At 34.5% G+C, this 24921-nt stretch overlaps 1 protein-coding gene across 1 annotated transcript in view; it reads left to right on the top strand.

Annotated features, from left to right (window-relative positions):
- Window positions 1–24921, top strand: part of SNX29 (sorting nexin 29) — a 78194-nt gene that overhangs the window by 544 nt on the left and 52729 nt on the right. The window contains exons 2-13 of the mRNA XM_030459779.1: window positions 4968–5032; window positions 5805–5857; window positions 7129–7253; window positions 9030–9210; window positions 10978–11048; window positions 11862–12107; window positions 12955–13303; window positions 14013–14131; window positions 15157–15235; window positions 15710–15792; window positions 21442–21505; window positions 22801–22929. Of these exons, the coding sequence (XP_030315639.1) occupies window positions 4968–5032; window positions 5805–5857; window positions 7129–7253; window positions 9030–9210; window positions 10978–11048; window positions 11862–12107; window positions 12955–13303; window positions 14013–14131; window positions 15157–15235; window positions 15710–15792; window positions 21442–21505; window positions 22801–22929 (1564 nt within the window). The remainder of the gene's footprint in view (window positions 1–4967; window positions 5033–5804; window positions 5858–7128; window positions 7254–9029; window positions 9211–10977; window positions 11049–11861; window positions 12108–12954; window positions 13304–14012; window positions 14132–15156; window positions 15236–15709; window positions 15793–21441; window positions 21506–22800; window positions 22930–24921) is intronic.

Here is a 24921-nt window from a genome sequence, read left to right as displayed (position 1 = left end):
CTTACTGGCCTGCAGTTGGTGAGAAAGGCGAAAAGCATGAGTACTGGAAAAAGTGGCCTTTTCCAGTATGTAGGGTTTACTGTTTCCTCTTCTCTAGCTCAGACTTGATGAGGCTGTGTTGGTTGTGGATGTGGCGGTTTTTGGCCTCTGTGTTACAGTGAAGTGATGCATGTGCTAAATCATGAGGTTTTTGAGGTATTTGTGAGGGGAAATATTTAAAAACATGAGAATTGGGACCCACACACTGTAGATTTGGAGGAGGTACAGCCATCTGAATGGGCTAGTATGGAGAGTTATTTAGTAGGATGGAAGAAGAAATTTGGATAGATTTTCCTGTAAATGTGTCTTAAAATACATTGTCAAGGGTTTGCTAGGGTGTTTTTAAAAAAAGGTGGTTTACTAAATGCTTTCATGGGTTTCTTTAATTCAGTAATGGAAATTGCAGACAGCACTTGGCACCTGACAACTATATCATGGTTTTCTCCCACCCTGATTCAATACAAGTGACATCTGTTGCCAAAGATAGTAGAAAAAGAACTGAAGAGTTAACTGGAGTAACCAAATGCTGCATGTTTCATGGATACCGGTCATTCCTCAAAATTAATACACTTCAGTTGTGCTTTGTCTGTTTTGTTCTCAGCTTTGTGGTAAGAGGAAGGCAAAAGACTTTTTGTTGATGAAGATGGAGAAAAAATATTATTGTGAAGAAAACTGTTTGTTACCACTGTGAAAGATGCAAGTAACAGTTAAATCTTTCAAGCCAAGGGAAGAGGAAGCTTTTTTTAATATTTCAGATCTTGACACGGTTCAGTCTAAATCCTAACTCTGAAGTTTTTAAGAGTCAGCATTTTCATATGGAAAACCTCAGTGCTTCAATGATGAATTCAGGCAGGGACAAGTCACCTGCAAATTTATACAAATCAGAACGTAAATCTTTCTAAGTGAGTAATCTCTGGGAGCTCTAGGTGAATTCTGTGAGTCAAAAGGCAAGGTGGCATCTTGGGTAGCATAAAGCCTCATTATGTAGTTATTTTAAATACCTTTAGTATTTTTTTTTTTTTAAACAATGAAGAGAGAGAGGTTTCTGAGGACAGAAAACATTTACTTAAGATACTGTAATGCTTAAGGTGACATTAAGGCTAATAGTTCAAGTGCATGGTCAGCCTACCCATGTGTAGCTCTTGCCAAGAGCTGTGTGACCTGGGAAACAAGTTCGATTAGACAACAGGATAACAAAAAGAGTGCTCACTTTGCACTTTGTCAAACGTTACTGTTATACAATACTTACAGTATTTTTCTAGAATAACGTAGGGCTGAAGAGGTCAGGACAGAGAAATGTGTGTCATCATCTTGAGTGTTTCAGATAAAGGAGATGGCAAATATTAACATGATAAAATTTAACCATATAATTTTTTAGTGGCTGTCACAGCACTGTCTTTGCTTATTTCCTTGCCCGATTTTAGCCCGTGAAAGTAAAATACAAATAGAAGAACCCCTTTCATAATGGCTATAATTATTTTTAATATATATATTTTTTAACTGCAGTTTATTTCTAGTAGATGTGAAGGTAACTTCCTGTTGATTTGGGCATTACTGTAGTTATTAGTAATATTACTAATGCTACTTACTAATTGCATACTAATATTTTATTGGGCGGTGTTGAACAGGCTAAAGTTTAAAGGAGAGTGACCCAAAGATACTGGATTTATGTATTTAGCAAGAACAAAGGCCATTGTCACTTGTTCAATGCCAGTTTCCAAAAAACATAAAAATGCAACTAATTTAGGAATGATAAAAGGTAGTGTTGAAACTGGGGTCTGTGTTTGATTAAACTTAAACTTGTACCCTTGGAACCTGTACTGGAGCAAGCAAAAGGAATTACTGACTGAAATTTTGTATACAAGACTTAAAGAGCTATGTAAAAACAATCTCAGATTTATTTTTTTTTAATCTTTCCTTTTAACCTGTATGCTACATGTGATGGTGAAGAGAGCAGTAACTGTGAAGAATCCTCTTTACTTTCATAGTCAGCTTTCTTCTGCTGTAGGTGTGGGTATTTCTGTCAGAGTATGGAGACAAGCATGACCCTAAAGGACAAAAAATGACAAGGTTCACATAGGCAGGTGCAGTACCTGAGGCTATTTTTATGTCTTTTTGACTTAGATGTTGTTGGGAGTAGTCTCTAAGTTTCTTAGTTTTTGCAGCGTTGAAGTTGTGTTCTTACAATTATTTTTAGACTCATGTATTAACTTCCTTTTTTATTGCAGTGGTCTAAATATAGCTTTTTTTTTCCCTGAGTAATGCTGTTTTTGTGTTCTGTGTTTTGTATGTATGTTACTGCAGTTACCACTATTGTGAATCAGTAGAAAGATATTTTGTAACAGTTTATAATACACTGTTAGTCTTTAAATCAAGTAGACTTGATGGCATTTAATTGGTGCTCTTGGCAGAAAATGTGCTTTTATTGTTTTTAGAGACTTAGGAAATGAAGACTGTAAAAGAGCGAGATCTTAGAGTTGGTAGACATTTATTTTTACATTCCATCTACATGAAACAAAATAATTGCTAAATAGTACTAGATTTTCTGGTCTTATTACAAAAAAATAAAATATTGTCTGCTTGGAAAAAAACCACAACTTCATATTTCAGTTTTAAAATAAATGTTAGATTTTGTGAATATTCTTCTAATTCTGCCTGAAAATTTCTTTGGTAAGCAGAGCAACAGAAGAGCCTGAAAACACCTCAGCTATCTTTTGGTTTGGACATTATGTGGCCTCATAGCCCTGTTAACTGTGAAGTTGATCTGAAAGGTTTATGGTTATTATTTAAATTATTGGTTGTAATCACATGTAGTCATAATTGTTATTAGTACAGTTTTACAAGTAAAATAATGACAATGCCCCTCAGTCTGTGTATGTAAATTTAAGGCTGTTTGATATCACATGCTTTAGTCTTTTAGAACATCAGTTAGCATAGTGATATTCTGTAGGTTTTCTGTATTTATGGATTTTTAAAATACAGATCATAGTCTGGTATCATGGTGCAAATAATTTCTGTGTTACAAGATAAAGGTGCCAAAGAGATGTGAATTTAAAACGTAATATTTATTGCATTTGGAAGACAAACTTAAGCCAGATATTTAGTATTTTCATCAGATGTTTTTCAGGAGGTGGATTGCATGCATTGTTCTGAAGTAGTAGTTTTGAGCCTATTCTTGCAGGTGTGTGGATAGCATAACAGTAACAGGTTTTGAAGTTACATAGAAGTAACAGGTTTTGAAACAGTACAGAAAATCTGCAGGTTTGTGTGTCTTTAACGTTACTGTGCATGAAGGGTAGTATTAAAAGTTGAGATTTAATTGTTTTCCTTATTTTACAGTTACATGATTTATTATAAGGTGTTTAGATGCATAGGCATATGTCAGTTTTTGGCAAAGCATGCATAGTAAGAACACTGAGTATAATTTGATAAAACTGTAATCTCTGAAGGAGAACAAAGTGGCATAGAAGGGGTTATATGAATTTAACCTTACCTTCACAGTAGCATAACTAGCATAGCTGTTTGGAATTTATTACCTACTTGGTATGGGGTTTATTTCTGGCAGTCCTTTGCCAGTATTGAACATTGTTTGCATTTTCACCTGAGTTTGCATGTGCTGGGATATTTGACTAACAGAACCAAACCTCATGCATCCCATGTCTGCTCAGTTTGAGTCAGAGTTCAAAATAAGAAGTATAACTTCTTGAAAATCCCCTGAAATCAGCTAAATAATAATTGTGAAGCTTAATTAGCGGCTACATTTGCACATTTTTTCCATTTTCTTCATTCAGGCATTGTGTATTGTAGACTTACTGTGGGGTTTTTCTTCTCCTACTCCCATATTTAGGATTAAACAAAGGCAGAATAATTGCAGTAGGACAAATTCTGTCTCCTCCTGGTGGTTTTGGAGCAAACTGCTTTGAATGTATTTTGAAGATAGGAAGTGCTGGGATTGGACCTCAATGTGTTGGACAGCAAGAAGAAGAAACATTTCTCTTTGAATATTATCTCTCTTTGCTAGAGGGTTTATTCTGTGGTGTTTGGTTTTCAGTATCTGGAAGACCTTGCCCATGCAGTTTTGCTAATTGGCTTTCAAGTGTGTGCATGTATTGGTTGTGTGTTCTTTGAGAGGAAAAGAAAACCAGAATGACTAATTTCAAAGAGGTCAGATTTTGAAGTAGATTTTGAACTTAAGCTCAGAATGAAGGAATTGTAGTGGCATTTGACACATATAAAGTCATTTTACACATATTCAGAGGATTTTATAAAGAATATTCTGTCAAGCAAATACCAAAATGTTTTTGGTTGTTGAAATGATTGAGAAATTAAAGAACCTCTTGTGTAGTTGCTTGCATAGTAACAAACTAGATTTTATAAGTGTTCATCAAGGAGACCTGTGCTTCTGAGAGTTACATTTTAAGGCATTTATTGTAACAATTGCTCTCTGTTCACATAACTCAAAACTTTCTAGGATAATGTTGTTTGACCCTAAGAAGATAGTCATCTTTCTCATTTTCCATTCTTGTGTTATGCTGTGATGATGTGTCCCCCCATCTTAAAATAGAACAGCTATAGGCTTATGTTAAGGCTCCACAGGTGGTTCTGCTAAGAAGCTAGGGATAAGCTGTGCTGATTATGCACAGTTATACTGTATTTGGTATTGTTGTAATATATCTTATATTATGGAACCAAAATCTTACTGAATTAAAGCTCTAGATGATATTTCAAACAATATTCTTGCATGTTGGAGAAAGGCTACACAAACCCTCAAACCACAGACTTGCACTGTTATTTTACTGAGAAAAAATACATTAATTAATTTAATGGAATAATTGACATGGGAAGAAAATTTTCAGGGCTCTGGTATTTTCCCAAATCTATTTTTCTCAAAAAGCTATGAAATTTAATAAAGTTTTATTGAATTTCAGGTTCACAGAACAATGACACTAAAAGGCAATTTCTTCTAGAACGGCTACTTGATGCAGTTAAACAGGTGAGAAATCTGTTACATATTTCTACAGTGTACTTACTCAGAGTTGTCAGTACTAGTAGGAACTGCCTGCCTTTTTTTTGTCTTCTTTATGAGACAATTGAGAAGCCTTTCACATGGTACTGCTGAGTTTTTGTGTCTGCTAGCAAATAACTAGCATTTAAAATTCTTGTTCTTGACATATTTGTAATATTTGTATATATTATAGAATATATATGATAAATTTATATTTGTACTACATGTCTGAACTAAATTATAGTGTACTGGATTTCGGTGAAAGGTTAAGATACAGTTAAAGGTGGTGTTTGCTTTTGTGTGTATGTATCTTGCATGAACATGAAGTTCAGCAAATAGGATTTCATAGATGATTGATTTTAGGAGAGCTTGGGAGGCAAAAGTCTGCCTCAAAATTAAGCCAGTGATTGTTTTAAGAATGATTCTTCTCTAGTGCTGAACTCAATAGGGGCTTTTTTTTTTTTTTTTTTTTGGGGGGGGTGTACATTTAAAACTCAAAAATAGTAATTTTAACTCAATTTTAAGTTTACTGAAGGAGCTGTATGTGTGTTGTTTTGGCAAGCAAGGAAATAGTTGACCTGCAAGAGTAGCCAGTTAGTGGAGCATGGTGTTGTAAATCACTTTTTGGTAGGCTGTATTGGCCAGTGCTTTATTTTCTACTGCTTCTCTCTTTGTAATGACTTTGTTTCTTATATGGAAATATTTCCCAGTATTGAGTTTGTTAGTGTAACAAGAAATCCCTAAAATCTTTTTATTGCAGTGTCAAATACGGTTTGGAGGAAGAAAAGAAATTGCTTCAGATTCTGATAGCAGGTAAACCAGTCTAAGTAACTTTTAACATGCTTAGATTATGGATCATAGTGACATAAAACATATGGCACAAAACAACTGACAAGCTCAAAAAACCCAACCAACCCAGTTCTTTTTGTTTACATGAAGACTGACATGGGACTCTGATTTTTTTATCTTGTTACAAATTTGACAGCTTAAAGAGTGCTGTTCTATATGAAGCCACAAGTGTATTAGAAGTTTATGACAAATCATTGACTTCTGAGGTCTGAACATAAGATTGGGGAACTCACCTTCCCTAAAACCTCTTATAAAATGAGTGCATATTTATTATCAGTACACCTGTGTTTTATGAAGCTTGACACTTAAGTGTCAGCTGTGTTTAACACATACTCATTAAGAAAATTTGCATTCTTATTTTTTCTTACCCTGAATATAGTCCCCCACCCCCCAAATTTAGAGAAAATAAGATGTAAAACAAATAGATTGCATTTGTGTCTTTTATATCATAGGATGGTTTCGTTGGAAGGCACCTTAAAGATCATCTAGTTCCAATCCCACTGCATGGGCAGGGATGCTTTCCACTAGACCAGGTTGCTCAAAGCCCCCAAAGCCTTACTGTTCCTTGTTGGTTGCAATAATATTCCTTTCTTTGCAGGCTGAATTGCTAGCTTTGCAATGTTCCTGCCTGTGTGAAAATTGGTTTATTAACTGGGTTATATTTTTAAAAAATTGGCAATTTATAAATAGTGTTGTAGATAACATAATCAAAACCTGAAGCTTCAACCCATCACCAGTAAAAAAAATCATGTTCCTATGCCAAGGATTTCTGAAGGACATTAAAATGCGTGTTTAATTGTTTTCCTAGTCTTGAGCTATAGTGCACTACTGCAAATTTAGAGAACTGTATATCAATGTATAGGAAGCATATTTTCAGAAAATAATTAATTGCATGCATAGTACAAATTATATTTATGAAAAATTTAATGTAATTGCATTACATGAAAAGCCAGTAATCTGAATTTGAAATAACATGACTAACAACCCCTATAGCTGCTGAGGATGATTTCTCAAATTGATTGCCAGTTCTCCTGAATGTAATTTGTGCCACAGCTTTGAATAGTCATGATGAGGCTGGTGTAATTAAATTATAGTGTTTGCAAATAATGTTAGTGTATATGTGGGGTCTTGCACTACGTATAAGGTAATGGTTCACCTTTAAAGAGATTTGGATTGAACTTGCTATACAGAAATTGAGTTGTTTTCATATGATCTCTTCACAAATTCTTTTGCAGAGTGACTTGTTTGTGTGCTCAGTTTGAAGCTGTGTTTCAGCATGGTCTGCGGAGGAGCCGAGGGTTGGCACTGACAGCAGCAGCAATCAAACAGGCAGCAGGTTTCTCCAGTAAAGCTGAAACAGGTGATTTGTTAATATTAATTTTCTATTTTAAACAGTTGGTAAGTGCAAGCAAGCAACACAATGCTAGTTTTAAGCAACATACCCAAACTGCAGACCGTTGGTAGCATACTTGGACTGTCATGAAGGAGTGAAGGTGGTTATTGTTCTCTTAATCTAACTTTCATACCAATTTTCTCTAGTTTTGCATCTGCATTGTCAGTTCAATTATCCCCACTCTGGGTTATTCTTGTATAGTTGTGAGACTTATTTCACAAAACCTTTACTAATTTAGTGAATCTAAACTGCTTGTTTAGGCTTCCAAAATTATAAACTTTGCTAATTTAATGCTGTCTTTGGCTTTCAGCAGAGGTTTATAAAGAATTTCTGTACCCTCAAATGAGCATATATCATTGAAAGAAGTCATAAGCTGCAGTGAAAACCTATTAAAAATCTGACTGCATGCTCTTTATTTAGCAGAAAGAGTCTCATCATGGATGGTTTTTTTCTACAAATTCTTATTATATTTAAAAAGATTTTTCAGGTGTAATAAGCAATTTCTCTCACCTTGAAGAGGTTTTTTTTCTGCTTTAAGCTGTCTACATTGAGATTATGATCAAAAGTTGGTGTAGTATTTGAGGTGAAAGTGTATGATTCAATTGTTCAGTAGAATTATTTTTCCTTTTTTAATTAACTTAAAGGTTGAGCAAAGGTGTTCATTAATCTGGCAAAAGAAGCCAGGAAGAGACTGATGTGTTCTAAATTTTTTTGTAATGCTTTGGTTTCTTGGATTTGTTTGGCTTTTAAAACTATCCTATTGGTCTTAAATTCAGTCTTTTAATGTGTTAATAGCTGTATTCTCATCATTCAACTAATTCTATTTATAACAAATCAAAGCCATGTGAATATTATTGTTAATGTTATAAGATGCATTCAAGTAGTGTTTGATGCAATATTAATGACTAAAGATTGCCAAACTATACCATACAGTAACTATTCAGTAGTCTTGTGAAGTACTTGTGAATTATCTGGTGTTTGCTTGTTCTTATTACTCTGAGAAAATTCAACCTTAAGAGATAAATTGTAAGAAATATGTCCTTAAAGTCCTTATTTAGTCCTTAATATGTCCTTATTTAGTTAAGAAACAGGAATATGTAAAATACTTGGTGGTTTATTGTACATTTACAGTTCCTCATGTAGGTTTTTTATTACCTTCAACAGAGACATTTGAGACAACTGCAAAAACCTTTTTAAAGAATATTTGGGGACAGGGCAAAGAAATTATATTAGTGTAAAGGGTATGAATGCCTTTTAAATATAACTTTTTTTTTTTTTTTTTTAATTTTGCATAACATGAATTTGTTCTTTGTATCTCTGCAAGTTCTCGAGTTACCCATTCCTTTGCATGTAGTTTTTAACATTCACACAAAATAAGGTAGGGGTCTAAAGCATTTTATCCCTTTGCATAAAATATTCTCAACTGAATATGTGAGGCTGCTTAGGCGAGTTTTCAAGTGTCACTTCTATTTAAAAATGTATAAAAGTATCCTTTCATGTATGTTTGTCTTTTTCAGTGAAGTGAAAAGTTCCAAGTGCTTCGATAGGCTGCATTCTGTAGAAATAAATAACCTATTTAACTGGAGAATTACATGAAGACAGTAAATGATTCACCTTTGTTCCAAGTTATATGCCAATACCTTCTTGTTTTATAAAAATGCATGATAAATGCATTCAGATATGAGCTTAGTGGGGTTTTTTTGGTCTTTTTTTTAATAACGATTATTTTTTATTTTATTCAAGAGCCAGTGTTTTGGTACTATGTGAAAGAAGTTCTGAATAAACACGAATTGCAGCGATTTTACTCTCTGAAGACAATTACAACAGACATTGGGAGAGGCCGGGCTTGGTTGCGCTGTGCATTAAATGAACATTCCCTGGAAAGATATGTTCATATGCTGCTTGCTGACAAGCATCGACTCAGGTACTCTGTTTGGTATTTGTAATGTAGGAAATATGTTCACAAATGAAGTACTGATGTTAAGAAACCAAGCAAGCAACCAAACCCCCCAGCTATAATAATAAACCATATCAATTGCTATGTCACTTAACCTCATATTTCTGTTCATTTTTAAAATGTTGGCAGCCATGAAGATAATGGCTTGTGCCTCTATCAACATGTCACAGGAAACGTACTTCATTCTAGGATATCAGAATGGATGCTTTCATCCTCATCTTCATTTCCATCCTTTCCCAATTTCTTTCCTGTTTTTTCAGCAGTTTTCCTCACTGAGGCCTTGACACCATGCTTTGAGGTGCCTCTCTTACTTCATTAAAATAGTATGCAATTGCAACCTTGGTCTTGCCAATTCATCATTGTTAACTGCCTGTTGCCTTTTGGAGATATTCATGCCGTAACTGGGAATCTCCAAAAGTCGAGCAATAGGTTACTACTGCAGGTCACCTGGAAGTAGTTTTGTACCAGTTGGTGAACCTGGGTGTTGGAGTTACTGAAAATAGCTTGCTATGCATTGTGAAATTATTGGGAACTGTGCAAAATGCACCTAAGTTCATCGTTAACTGAGTCCTACCTTTTTTCTTGTATGTCTTCAACTCCTTTTCTTTTTGGAAATTTGGGGTATTTTCTCCTTTTATCAATAGTGGTTGAGCTTGATGAAGTCCACTGAATTCAGCTGAAGGAAAATTTTCATTTGAATCTATTAATGGATGTAGTGGATAAGATTATTGTGAGAACATGTTCCCATGTGTCTTCTTGCAAGATAGATTTTGATATGAAATCAAAGGAAAAAAACTGAAAACTGTTGTGAGGAAATTGGTGACTTGGATTGCTATGTCACTAATTACATGCGTGTAGCAATACTTGCTCAATAGCAAGATTATCAGCACTCCCTACATTGTACATAAAATATTACTGAAAACACTTATTCCAGAATAAGATATAAGTGTTAGGCAATGAAATGGGATTTACAGAACCAGCTTCCATCCCCAGTTTTTATATGGTTTTGGAAACTTCTATATGAATCTGGCAAAATTGTTTAATAGTGTTTGAGTTTTTCCTTGCTGTCAGTTTTTTATGATTAGTTAACTGAATCCTGATAGTAAAACTGCAGCATCCTGCTCCTAAAATAACACATTTATTTATAATAGCTAAATTCATGTGTACACAGTGAAATTAATGTTAACTTTTTCTTCCCCTGCATTCAAATTCCTAGTTGTCTCTATTTAGCATAATTGATGTAGTTGTAGAATTATTTTGTTTGGAAGGGACCTTTAAAGATTGTCTAGACCAACCCCTCTGCAGTGACCAGGGACATCTTTCACTGGATCAGGTTGCTCAAGATGAAGTGGATCTTTTTGGTTGTATTCACACATTCTAATATTTTTTATAAAATAGCTTGATAATTGTGGTCAGCTAAAGTTATTTAAAAACATACGCAGTGTAGCAATAGATGTAGAGAAATATTGTGACTGCTAATGCAGTATGAACCTCCTTGCCCTGAATAGCTGTTCCCATTAAAAAAACTGGAGAGCTAAAACTGAAGATAAAATGCTATTTAGCAAGTCTTTCATAACTGTTCAGACAGTTCAGTCTATTTCAGGGCTTCAGGGAGTTATTGTGACATAATGTGATCCACTCATACTTAGTTTTCAGCATTTTCATGTCTTGCAGAAGTAGAATATATGTTAATATAGGACTTTTTTTCTGTTTTCTTCTCTTTTAAAATTACAGTGTCTTCTATGAAGACTGGTCTTTTATGATGGATGAAGAACGCTCTAGTATGATCCCTACTATGGCAGCTGGTAAGACTTTCTCTTAAATGCTACTTTTCTTGGAAAACTTTTATTTTGGGATGTTATATCTGTTTCTGGTTGCTAGGAGCTTCTCTATCACATTTTCTGCTTCTGTGGAAAATGTTTGTCAGATGCACATTCAGGGTGAGTGGTCAAGGTATTATGTCAGTTTATGCTGTGAATTTATGAACTTTTTAAACACTAAATCTGGCCTTCCTACAGTTCAGAAGCCACATAAATTTTCTAACTTCAGTGATCAGGGCTGGCTTTTTTTTTAAAAAAATAGGTCAATTTAGAGAAAACAATATGCATTCTTCCTGACTAGAACAGAGCAATGATGGAATTTTATAGTAAGACCCAAACTACAGGTGAACACATGGAAAGGAGAGTAAGAGTATGGAATGATAGATCATTTAATTTGCTGGAATTTGACTGTAGAAGCAATGTATTCTTACCCTTTACGTGCCCTTTCTCAGATACATTATCACATGGGTCATCCTGGAAGATGGGGTTCACAGAAACTAACAAATATTAAAATTGCAGTGAAAGGGGTTTAAATACAGTACTTGCTGCTTATTTAATGAGCAGCTCAGTAGCCACCAACAAATTCAAAACTGCATCATCTTGATGCAGCTTGAGCATCATCTGAAAAAGAATGAATTGTATATGAAATTCATATAGGGAGACTTGTGGGAAGTTTAAGGGGAAAAGCATTTAACATGCCATGTTTTTGTTAAGTCTTAGGTTCTATCTGCATAACTTTTGAATGAAGTATATAGTGAATTTTTGGTATTTTCCCTCCCCCTTTTCTTTAATCTGAAGGTCTGAACTCCATTCTTTTTGCAATCAATATTGACAATAAGGACTTAAATGGGCAGAGCAAATGCACACCCACCGTGTCTGACTTGTTAAAGGAATCAACACAAAATGTAACCTCATTGTTGAAAGAATCCACTCAGGGTGTTAGCAGCCTTCTTAGAGAGATAACTGCATCATCGGCTGTCTCAATTCTAATAAAACCTGATCAAGAGACCGACCCACTTCCTGTCCTCTCAAGAACTGTAAATGCTGGTAAGTGTTTTTGCAATGGTTGTGTCATTCAGAAACTATTCAAGAGTTAGTGTAGAACAAGCTTTGAAGATGAAATAACAGAATAACTGACTGTGTGCTGCAGGTAACTGAAATATAATGTATATTATGTGTACAGTATATGTACTGTACAGCTTACACTAAAAGTTTGCTTTAAAAAGTTGGGTCTGTTCAAATGCCATTATATGTATGTTGAATGTTTGACCAAATGGGAAATTTTCATTAAAATTTATGATTTTTGCTGGATTTCTGTTTGCACTCCCCATGAACACTCTTACTCTTAAAAATATGTTAATATCTCTTGTGGATATGTAACAGCTGGACTTGAATTAAGCAAAACAGTTTAGTACTGATGTAAGTTGTCTTGCTGAGTAAATTTCTGATAGTTCTTGGAGTGCTTCAACTTTGTAAGATCATTTAGTCACACGTACACAATGGAATCAGTGAGAGTAGGTGATAATTTAAAAGTAAGTGCTGTCACAGCATAGATGGTAGTTGGAGAGGATTTTGGTATATTTCTAGACCAAGCTCATTAGCTGAGTGAGGAAGCAAGCTGACTGTGTTTTTCTGATAGTTGACTTTTATTTACAGAATATAGACAAAACTATATTTGGTTGCAAGTTGTTGGTTTTATTTGTGTTGTTAGTGGTTTTTTTAATTTAAAAAAGATTTAAAAGCTCCTCAGTATTGAAAGAGAATGAAATGCCTTGTAGATCCGTATGGTTTTTTCTGTACTAATTTCATTAGTACATGAGTTCTTTCAAGAAAAAAAAAGTGTATTTCATTGTTTCTTCTTTCTGAACTGTGTAAATTTGTATGTTGTTACTAGATTTGAAATATAAAAAGGACCGAAAAAAGAAGAAGAGAGTGACAAATATTATCTCTTTTGATGAAGAGGAAGATGAACAAAATTTGGGGGATGCCACAAAGACTCCACTTACAGCAGAAAGTTCAGAGGAGAGCATAGAGAGATCTGAAAGCACTCTCAGAAAAAATCTGAATGGAAATGAAAGTAACTATTCGTGGAAGAGCAGTGCAGTGTTAATGAATGGAGAATATGAATACCAGAAACTAGATGTGAAAAACATTGATGATGAAGATGCAGATGAGGATGAATTATATGGAAAAATGGTAGGAAATAAAGGCACAGAAGGTGAAGCTGAAGCTTTGGAAAAGTAAGTAATACTGCATGAGCTAGTGGTAAATTTTCCATGCTTTTTAAAAATTGATTTTATTTTTCCTCTTCTCTCTTTCATGGGTATTGGCAAATTTATCTAACTAACTCTACTACAGGTTTTTGTCTTCTTTTATTTCCCTTCCCTCTCCCCTCTATTTTTTTTTTCCTTTTCCCTAATTTAAACCATTTTGACCACTGTGATGATGGTATTTTGGGTCTACATTCCACTGAAAAACAAAATTTTGATATTTCGGGTTTGTTCTTGAAGTTCTCAGTTGAAATTGTTGCATGTTATATCCAGGCTATAATTCTGTCCTATCTGAAGTTTCCTTAGTCTTAATATGACATCAGCTCTATTTTGGTTTCACAATAAGACAGCATATTTTAAACAGATGAAGCCTATTATAGTTAGAGTACACAGTTATACAAGACAAGACAAAACTGAGAGAAAAAGAATAATTTTAGATACTAAGATGCCCTCAATTTCTGACACAGAAATCCCTTTGGAGGAAAAGACACAAGCACTGCTTGTCTCATCTGCTTTGGAATGGTGTGGTCTTTAATGAATGTATGTGTTTGAACCAAGAAGTAGGTAGGAAGATTGCAGTCAAGACTTTTCTTGCAGTGATGTCTCTGGAAGAAATATAAACATTGTGATCATGAATATTTGCAATATAAATAGGTTTGTTTATTTATTTTAAATTCAGGTCTCATGAAATAGGCACACTCAGTTCTCAGATATGCAGTTGGACTCCTCTGCAGGTCCTGAATGATGACTCAGATGTTCTATTTCCTGTCAGTGCTGTTGGCTCTTATTCCCAGACAGGTAGGTGTTTTAGTTTACCAAATTCTAGGTAAACAAATTACAAGAGAAGACAACTCTTAGGTGTTACAGGGGCTAACAGGGTTAAGATACCAAAAGCCCATATTTCATCTTGCTTCATCTCAGAACGGTTTTAAAGACAGTGCTTCAGGGGTGTGTCAGAGCATATCATATCTCCATCTACCTAGAAATGAGAAAGCCTGAATCAAAATTCAGTTGCTTGGAAGAATAATGGCATATGTGTTTCAGGAACTGAGATTCAGTAAACTCTACTGTTTAATAAATGAACTGTCTCTTCCATAATCATTCAGACATAACTGTTAATTCCTGTTACGTTTCCTAGAATTCCAGTTTTCTGACTTCTGTGCTGTTTTAACCTGCGATTTTAGGATTATTTTATGGTAACTTTGTAACACTTAGTGAGGTGCAGAAAATCTGATTTTTTGTTTCTTTTCACCTGAGCTACCTTAATGACAGGTCCAGTGGTGTGTGTATTTTGATCCTGACAGTTGTGGATCTGTGGACAAATGCTTATTATCCATGTTTTAAAAAAAAATAGCTGTCTGATTTCTGGTAGGCATAAAGGGGCCAGAGAGAAGCCATGGTTTTCTGTTGTGAATACATAAAGGACTGGTGATTTTGAAGGTTTCAAATACAGGGGACTAACCACAAATTCTTTCCCTGCAAGTCACAGGCAGATGTGTAATGAGTATCAGATAACATGTTGGTTAAACTCCTGGGGCTTGAAAAAAAATAACTTCAGTAAGTCCTCTTTTCAAAGTTTTGCTACATTATTATCAGCATGAAATGTACTTTGTATCAATGTAAAAGTACAGGACTTCACGGTCCTGCTGGTTTTCAGTTTTTATGTGCAGAAGTCAACCTTGAAGGAAAAATTTGAAAGCATTAGCAAAGATGAGTCTTTCTAATTAGAAGCATAGCTAACCTTCTTAATATTTTTAAAATTTATTTTTATTTTTAAAATACTGTTCACTGAAGAAAGCTAATGCTTGCACAATCTATTTTAGATAACTTGGAGAATGGAGAAGAGCATGAAAATGTGCATGCAGTAGAGCTGATTCCAAGAAGATCTGATCTTCCCTACAGGTAAGTGTCAAATATATTTTCTTTAAAGAAATCCTCACTCTGCAGCTGTCAACTTATTATTGTTACCTAATGCATAGCTACTCAGTCCTGCAAAGCACACTGTTCATCAGAGTCATTTTCAAATGTTTGGAAAGCAAATGCAAAAGCCTACAGTACCCTTTTTACATTCTCATATATCAAACTTTTCTTGAATAGGTCACGTAGTCATGTCAAATAACAGGCAGACTTAACCTCATGGTTTTGGAAATAGGTTTTAATGTTGGGTTGTGTGTTTTTTTTTTTAATGTATCCTCTGGCCTGTTGATTTGCATCTTTTTGTATGTATTCTAATCAGACTCACAACAGATACTTTAAAGGATAATTAAATTAAGGTGATTGAACATGGTTGATACAATTTCTGGAATGTTTTTTTCTTAAGTTTTGAATTCAAGGTTGAGTTTTTGTTTATTGATAACGTTTTACTTTTATGACTAGAGTGGAAGTCACTCCTCCAGCTCAAGTGAATACTTTAAGCAATATATTGCCTTCAGCCACTGTGCCAGAATCCATGACAATTAGTAAGTACCTCCTTGATGTATCTAGATTGATAGATTTAACTTTGAAGATCCTACAGCTCTTCCTGTCTATTTTTATTTCATTAAGATCTGTTTAGAGAGGCATATAGCACTTCTGGTATGCTGGCTATGTTATAAATCCTTTCTCTAAAATGATTTTTGTATTGGCAGATCCCAGGTTATGATTCATTGCAACTGGTATGACATTAGCTTCTCTTTCCACAGCCATGAGGCTTGAGTAGTTAAATGAACAATCATGATTTAATTTGATTAATGTCTTTTGATCTCTGCAAGCTTTTCAGACACTAGTTGATTCTCAAGTGATTTCACATAATTTATTTACATAAATGTCCAGTTGGAAATAAACCCAAACTAATTTGGGACTCTTTCTATGTACACTCAATCTGTAGTTTTGCTTTGGAAATCTGCTCTAAACCTAAAAGTGGTCTTCCATAAGCAAAAACTTTAGTTAATAATCAGGTGGAGGTTGGTTGCATTTTCAGTGGGGTTAAGAGTTGAGCTGGACAGGGTAACATAGCCTCTCCTGTAGAAAGAGATGGGTAAAAGTACCTTTTAGTTTGTTTACCCTTTTTTTTTCATATAAATTTGTAGAACAAAATATTATTTCTTAAACCAACTAGCTGTCTAAACATGTAAGCCAGCATGGTTTTATTTTCCTCACTGTACAGAAAGTTTAAAACTGAATTGGTAGATACTGCTTTATTTCTCAGGCTCTTGGGTGGGGTGTTGTTTTCCTTTTTAAATTTGTACATATTTAAAACTATGTCACTTGGAAAGTAAGAAATGATTCAGCCATGATTATCTTCTGAAACTGATTTATGAAATAATCAAAATTAATGAGCCTGGAAGATACTCTAATCCAATGTTCTAATGTCACATTCAAAACGTATCTGTCAATGTATGTCAGAGGAGGTAGACCACATATTTTTACTGGATGCTGTTATAGGCTCTGGCTTGTGTCTGCTGACTGAACTTTACAAAGCTGAAAACTCCTTTCCTACAAAGTACTGAATGAACTGGGACACGAGTGTGAGACCCTTCAGGGACATAATTGAATATGTAGATGGAGTTACTGTTGATAATGCTGGTGATACATCGATCACTGGATATTCTCTGCTCATGTTGTTACTAAAATATCTTTTTTTTTCTTACATTTTAATTTTATTTTTCAGTATTAGAATTTTAATGGAAAACTTCATGGTTTTCTTGCAGTCTATTGATTTTATTGTTAGGTTTGGTATATTACCAAAGTACCAGCAGGGGCCGCAATTGGTCTCCTTCGGTCCCTCACATTCTACCCGTAGTTAAGACAGCTATAAAATGGAAAGGAAATTCTAAGATTTTTCATTCTCTGTACTTAGCAATTTGTAAATGAATGGACCATGGGATCAACAGAAGCATATACACTACCATTAATTTTACATTTCAGAGGTTTCTGGTGGAAGGAAGGGGGAAAGCATGTAAAAAAAATCAATAAAGCTAGTATAACAATTAGTAAATCTAATTATCATCATATTAAAAATTCAGCTGACTCCACATGTAAATTAATACCCTTAAATTAGCAGATCCCAGATAAATTAAATAAAAATGCTTTTTATCAAGTTGGTTGTTACTGGTCATAGATTCTCTGTACAGGAAGAATTCAGTGCAATGACAAAGGCAGACACTGAAGCTCTTTCTCTATTGCAATTAGCAGAAGAATTATTAAATGGTGAGGCTTATAGCTTGGTTGCATAGCAACTAATTCTAACACATCAGACAAGAAAAATGGACTGCAATAATGCAGTGAGAAAAGCAGTGAGGTCTCCAGTGACTGAATTTTTGTGCTGCTTACTTCTGAAGGCAAAGCCTGAAATTATTGCTGCTGTTTGGTTTTCTTTTGTGTGTGTGTGTGTGTATGTGTTGGGTTGTTTTGTGGGTTTTTTTTTTTGTTGTTGTTGTGGTTTTTTGTTTTTGCTTTTTTTTAAATCTATTTCAAATTTACTAGGATAGTTCTAACCTTTTCTCGGTCCTTTTGTTACACTGGCTAGAAATCTGTGTTACAGAAAGAAGCTGTATTTAAAAATTTCTCCCATTCTGTATGATTTTCCTGAACTTATGTTCTGTGCATTTGTAATGTAAAGATTAACTTAGCAGCAGATACATCTCAAAAAATTACTAATATCACTCGAGGAATCCAAATACATAGAGTTAGTTTCCCTGTGTATGTTGGACATAATTTGAAAACTTACTCTACTGGTTGCTGTGTCTTACAATCCATTTTGCAAAGAATTAAGTCTGTCAGAAATTTACTATTATACAATTTTCTAGTTTTAAAAAAATCCTATTATCTTATTATAAACTTTGTCTGCTCCAATTTTTGTCATTGGAATATTATATTTTCAGCATTGTTTCGTACCAGAAAAATTCTTCCTACCAACACAAGTCTTCCCACTTTGCTTTTTTAGTGGAAAAAAAGCAGTTCCAAAACTTTCATTTTAGAAGGATGCTACTTGTGTCCTTTACAAGGCTTTTTGATTGTAGAGCTAATTTTAGTAAATAATTGGGAACTTAATTTTTCTGCTGTAATTTTCTTCTGTTTTTAAAGCTGGGCAAAATGCACGAAGGTTGTAGCATTTTACATCCTATTTCCTTTTGTAATCTTGAGCAAGTCTGCAGTGTTTTATGATCACTGAAGAACTTAATGGAATAATCAAACCTACATATTATGTTTTTATCCTTGCTGTGTAAGCAAATAGAATGCATGTTTCTGGACTTTCTCTATCCTTTAAAAAAGCTTCTGACCTGTTCTGTAAGTTATTGTCACTGGTCACTGACAGATAATAAAAATTGTTGTGGAAAGAAGGTGTATAGATTTCATCAATGAGAAAAAAGCAGCAGTTCATCAATGAACATTTTTTAATCAGAACCTTTCTATACAATAGAAAGCCAACACATTATTGTTGGATTTGTTTCCTACTAAAATTTTCCCCATTAATATTGACATAACAGGGTAATATTTACGAGATTTTTGAGCACTAAATAAAGCCTTAATAACTAGTGTTCATGTAGGCAGCTTAGGGAGCATGTCTCTAAAGTTCAGTCTTCTGATTTAAGATGTAACTAGTCTGCTGGAGGCTTTATTTGTCTCTGAAAATATGAGAGTATCACTCAGGAAAATTAAAAAAAAAAAATAAAAATTATTCCTATAGACTGCTCCCAGCTCAGCCTGGTATTCTATCTGCAGGATTGCAGAGGAGTGCTGTGTGACCTTATATACACTGAGATGATATCACTTAGAGCTCAGTCTTCAGGTGATTGCAAATCATACCCAATCTTTGGCTAAACAGAGAGTTGTGAAACTTTTGACTTTTCTGGAGATCTGGGAACTGACAGATGTGTCTTAAAGCATGGCACTTGTTTTATTTCATGCTCTGAATGTGACTTTTATAAAAGCTTTATAGAAGCTAAATTTTGCATCTAGTATGAAAGTGAATGACAAATGTTTTAGTGCAAGCACTTGCTTTCTTAGTAATTAGGTGCTACAGATTGAAGAAGTGAGGCTTAATGCAAAAGAGTTAGTTAGCACATTCCTTGCTTTTATGTTGTCTTTTTCTACTGATAAAGAAAGACCTGGTTTGGAATTACTGTTGGGCAAATATCTCTTCAGATTACGTAATTTAGAAGACTTTATCTTATTATATCTGTCTTTATGAAACTGATTATAACTTAACTTTTGGGTATATTGGTGTTGAATGCTGATCCTTAATAACAGTAGTGTATCCCTTGCAGTTAATGTTACTTTACAGCCTACCAATGCACAAAGCAGCTCAGAAGTAGGACATACATTCAAACATCAGCTTTCAGAAGTGGATATGCTTGGCCATTCTCCCACTGTTGAAGACTGCAAAGCCTGGAAGTCAACGAATGCCAAATTTATAGTTGTTGCTGTGACACTTGATTTTTTTTAATTTTTTTTTTTTTTTTAATTTATTCCTTTTTCAAGCCCACACAATGAACATGACATAAGTTAGCTGAAAAAATCAGGTTATGATCATACACTGATTTCTGAGACAAGCATAACAGACAAAAGCTTATGAACTGTGGGTGTTGTGGCAGATTTGAAGTGAACCTGCTGCAGTGTATGCTACTGGATTTAGTTTGCATTCAGCTGATTGTTCTAACATGCTGCTAAAATTTTTGAAGAGGCATAAGTGAGAATAAGAAATAGTACATTTTAAAAAAGTTTTGAATATTATACCTGAATTAAATAAGATTATATCCTTTGAGTTCTAGTCAGTTACTTGCACCAAAAGACCAGGAAGTTAAAGGGTTTTGTTTTGCTTTATTTCTATTTATTTATTTATACAAGTTTGACTCTTTTGTGTTTACTGTGGACTGCTTAGGTTAAAGAGCTGTTGGTAATAAACTAGATGATTATTGTGATTGTTTTGAGTAATTGATAGAATAGATGACTGTTAATCCATCAGTACATATTTAAACAGACCGAGTACAGGCAATCATTGTAGAGTATTCATCCCAGTGTAAGTGCAGAGCCAGTGCTACAATAACGTGTTTGAGTAGCAATGACTTAAGTTTATTCATAGAAATAATAGGGTCATCCATCTTTTATTCCTCATTCTTATTGACTAAAAAGGTGTTCTGTTCTGCCCTGACTGCTTTCTGCTATGTGATTTGTGCCAGCAGCAGTATTAAACTCAACAGTAAGATCATTTTGCAATTGCTTGTCTGAAAAGTAGCCCAGCATTGAAAAAAAACAAAACCAATTTTGAGCTGGATCAGCTCCTGCTAGGACACAGCATGTACATAAATACCAGTGCCTGTAGAAGGGAGGTGGTAGGTAAGGCAAGTAATGTAAGCTGGAATGACTTTTTTGCTGAAAGTACAGCATTGGGAAGGCTGTTTAGAGAAGCCATGTAACCACAGCTTTGGTTTTGAGTGTGAGTAATACTACAGAGGGAGAAAGGTTGATTTTTCTTTGTTTATTTTGTTTCTGTGTTTGCTTCAGTTTTGTTTGGTTTTTTTGTTGTTTGTGTGTATTTGTGTTAGTACTGGATACCCACAAATTTAACTTTTGGCTATTTGGAATTTTTTTAAAAATACTTATACATTTTTTTAAAAATACTTATACATTTTTTTAAAAATACTTATACAGAGAACTTGTATACTGATGCTAAGTAACTGTAGAAAAATAATTATTTTGCCTGTACTGAATTAATGGAGTGCAAAATCTCTCTAATGACCTACTGAAATGTTTCTTACTAATGTCAATTAGTTTTTATGCTCTAATGTGAAATGGGTAGGAAAACAATTATCTACTTTCTCCATGGCCAAAAAAGCAGAAATGTTTTGGGAAAAAAACCTAGTATGAAAAAGCTTCAAATGATATGAGAACACTGTTCAATCTTTGAAGGGAGAGTTTACCAGCAGAATACCAGTGCCAGACTGAAACTGGCATGTCTGCACTGACTGATATAGTTGATTGATGCAGTAAAAACTTAAATGTTTTGTCCACTACTGAAATTTATCAGACTTAATCTGTTGCTGAATTAGTGCCATTATGTACATGACTTTTAGATCTCAAATGAGCACAAATACACAGAGAAATTAATCTTTTTCATTTCTTTTTAGATGAACTACGTCAAGCTATTGTGGCCATGATGAATAGAAAGGATGAACTTGAAGAACAGAATAGGTAGTTTTGGTTTTTTAGTCAAGAAGCACTATAATTAAAAAAGGTCTGTTCTGTAATACTAGCTATCCTTTGTGTAAAGCTATACATAATCCTTGTGTTATCTTTTTGATGTGTATACACACACACACACACACACACATTTTTCCTGTGAAAGGTAAGCTTAGTAGTTCAATATTCAACTGTTGATAGCCAAAAGTAATGTTTGCAGGTCAGCTTTTTCCTTTGAAATTGAATTGCATATAACTGTGTCTTGGGAGCTTTTGCCAGTTGAATTTTTTTGAAAACCAAAACTTTGAGCCAAAAGATTCTGAAGATTTCTTAAGGATATCTTTCCAAATGAGTAGGTGCTTGGCCTTATACAGGTATTCAGAAAAATTCCTTTTTGCCTTTTCTGGCCTAGGAGTGATCAAGGGTGGCTAACAGTGCTATATTGAAATTGGCTTGTCACTTGTGTCTTTATATTCAGTTGTGGCAAAATGATGATGTAAATGGAAAAAATATAAGTCACTTATTTAGAATGCTATCAAACCTACTTTGCATTTATATAATCTGTTGGAACACATCATTAGATGAATGAGAGTACCAATGTGTTAAATATATGCTGTTATTATTCACTAGTAAGGCTATTCTGGTAAATTATGTTTTTCTGTAGGTATTTTAATTAGGGTTTGTTTTTCTTTTTAGTATCAAGACTACCAACAGGTCACATTTTTCTGCCTCTTATCCTGCCTACTCCCATAACTGCAAGTTACTGCCTCATTCAGCTTTGTGTCAATTGGCAAAAGGACCAGGATGCTTTAGGTTTTGTTGCTGTGCATCCTGTTGACCTTTGCTGTCTCATCTTTCATATTACACAGAGCTCTATGGCTGTGCTGTTAGTAGAGACAAGACCTCTCCCTGTCTCCTGTAGTTGCTATAAAATGTATTGGTACTGATGTTCCTGAGATGTATGGATTGTACTGATGTGCTGAAACCAGATGGTCAACTGTTTTCTGTAGGGAATTCTTTCTGCATGGTGGTACAGCAGATTCTGTAATAGGTGCTTTGGGCACGTTGATGAGTTTATAATACAAATTAATAGTAGCACTTGCAGTTGTTTTGATTGGGTCATTTTTCCTTATAGGGTTTTGAATTTCTGTATAATCAAATCAGGTGAATTTATTACGTAGAATTATGAAATTTTAGGATTATATTTGGTACATAAATCAGATAAACTGCTCTGTGCTTCATAGAGTATCCTCTAATTACTAGACAGAGTTTGACATGTTCTAACAGAGGCTGCTGCCTTCTTCCAGATCTCTGAGAAACCTGCTTGATGGAGAGATGGAACATTCTGCAGTGCTAAGGCAAGAAATGGACAACTGGAGAAGGAAAGTAGCAGAACAGGAAGAGCGCCATGCTACGAAAGTTCAGGCCCTGGCACGGTAAGAAGTGGTGAAAGTGTCATAAAAAGTAGCAGCAGTGGAACAAGGAATGAAGTCCATGAACTTGCTGAGAGTACACTCTGTCCCAGCATCCAGTTCATTAATGAAGGTGTTAGCAACATCATGCCCCATAATGACTTTGTGCCTTCTGCTTGACCTTGTGCCACAGCTACACTGAATGAGAAGAATTGTAACCCTCTCCCTGTTTAAGTGTGATTTAGCTTAGGAAAGACTTTTGAAGGTAAAATGCTGTTGCAATAGTGTAGTTTTCTTCTAACAATTGTAAATAAGCTCTAGAGTAACGTATGATGCCTGGGATCTTGGGGATGAATCACATTTATAGTAAACAACAAACCTGTCCCAAACATTAAATAAGATGAATAATCTGTGCCTTATCACAGAGGGAATTGTTTGTTTTCTGCCTGCACAGGCAGAGTGCTTAGTGCCAATTGTGAAGTACCATGGCTGAGCCTCCTGTAGGCTTTTCATTACGTAGAACTACTATCTGAAATTGATTAATATAAAGCTTTCTTTAAAAAAAAAACCAAAAACATTTAGAACATTACTAGTTCTGCTTTTATGACACATCATACTGAAACTCGCTTTGAGGGAGGGAGAGAGATGCAAAAGTGGGTTTGAAGTTCATGTGATGCAGGGGAATTGAGACAGTGCAAATACTTCATCATTTAATATTCACGTTTCAGGTTATAGGAATTGTATTTTTGTATTTCTTTGACTCACTTCCCCCACAGTTTTAGAATTTACATTCACATATGGGTGAATCAGGTATTTGTCAGGCACTTAAATTTTAAAAGAATAGATAGAGCTTTTATAACAAGATCTAAAGATATGCTCACTCAGGCTGACTTATTTTAAAACAAATTTCTTTAATTTCTCTCACTGCTACAGAGACTGAGTATGTTCTGATGATTGTTCCTCTGACAGTTTACTTTGTCACGTGATAAAAACAGTGTTGAAAGCTGCTTAGGTACAACAAATTCATGTGTCACTGAAAAGTAACCAACTTCTTTCAACATCCCTTGTCCCCTCATAATGATAATTTTTAAAAGGGATCCTATAGTACAAGGAAGTTGAGAAAGATTTTGGTGCTTTGGTCCTTCTCCAAAAGAACAGCAAAGTCCCAGCTGGGGGGCTGAACCACTGCTGTGTTCCATATGAATAGCATCTCTCTTCCCCCATGTTCCCCTTTTGATGTTACAAAATGCTGCTTCTTATCCTGCTAAATTCATCCTCTTGATACAAGAGTCCTTAGGGAACAGTTGCTACTCTTCCTGACATGAATTAACTTGTTGGTGAGGATGTGTGTTTATCAGTAATAGTGCATGCTGTCTTTAAATTCATTATATACATAGTCATGTTTATGCTTCCCAAAAAGGGAACTTGTTTTATGCTGCTAAAAAAAAATAATCATCCTTACAGTAGGTTTATTTATTTATTAGTTTTTTCGGCAGGGTTTTCTTAAATGCTAATTTTTACATAGAGAAATTGACAGGAAGTTAGCTATTTTTTGATTCAAAATTAGGCAGGGCATTGAAGGTATTTGACAACTTGCATTTATTATATAATGGGTCATTCCAGATAGTTTTCCAAAAAGAGAGTTTATTTTTGCTAACATGTTTGGTGGCTGTTTACTGTTCATGAATATTTAAAGGTAATTTAGTAGGATAAGTTTAGTGGAAAACTTTTGCCTGTAATATTGTAGTTGAAGTGCTGGCATTTTCTTACAATGATAAAGCCATCCTGAATTCTCTTTTCCACTATCCCATCCATCATTTTTTGATTGACTTGATTTAGACACACTATGGCTTTTTTCTGCCCTCTGTGTAGCATTGTATTGAAAATCTAAGTTAAATAATTAAAAGTTTTTTATTATGAGATAATCTGCTGCACTGCTATGTTTATGTGGCCCTAGAAAACAAGTTTTCCTGGTACTCTGTTGTGAATGTATTATTTAATGTGGAATTTTTTTTT

Source organism: Calypte anna, chromosome 14 (assembly GCF_003957555.1).
Source record: "Calypte anna isolate BGI_N300 chromosome 14, bCalAnn1_v1.p, whole genome shotgun sequence".
Taxonomy (NCBI): domain Eukaryota; kingdom Metazoa; phylum Chordata; class Aves; order Apodiformes; family Trochilidae; genus Calypte; species Calypte anna.
This window is presented reverse-complemented; position numbering and strand designations above follow the sequence as displayed.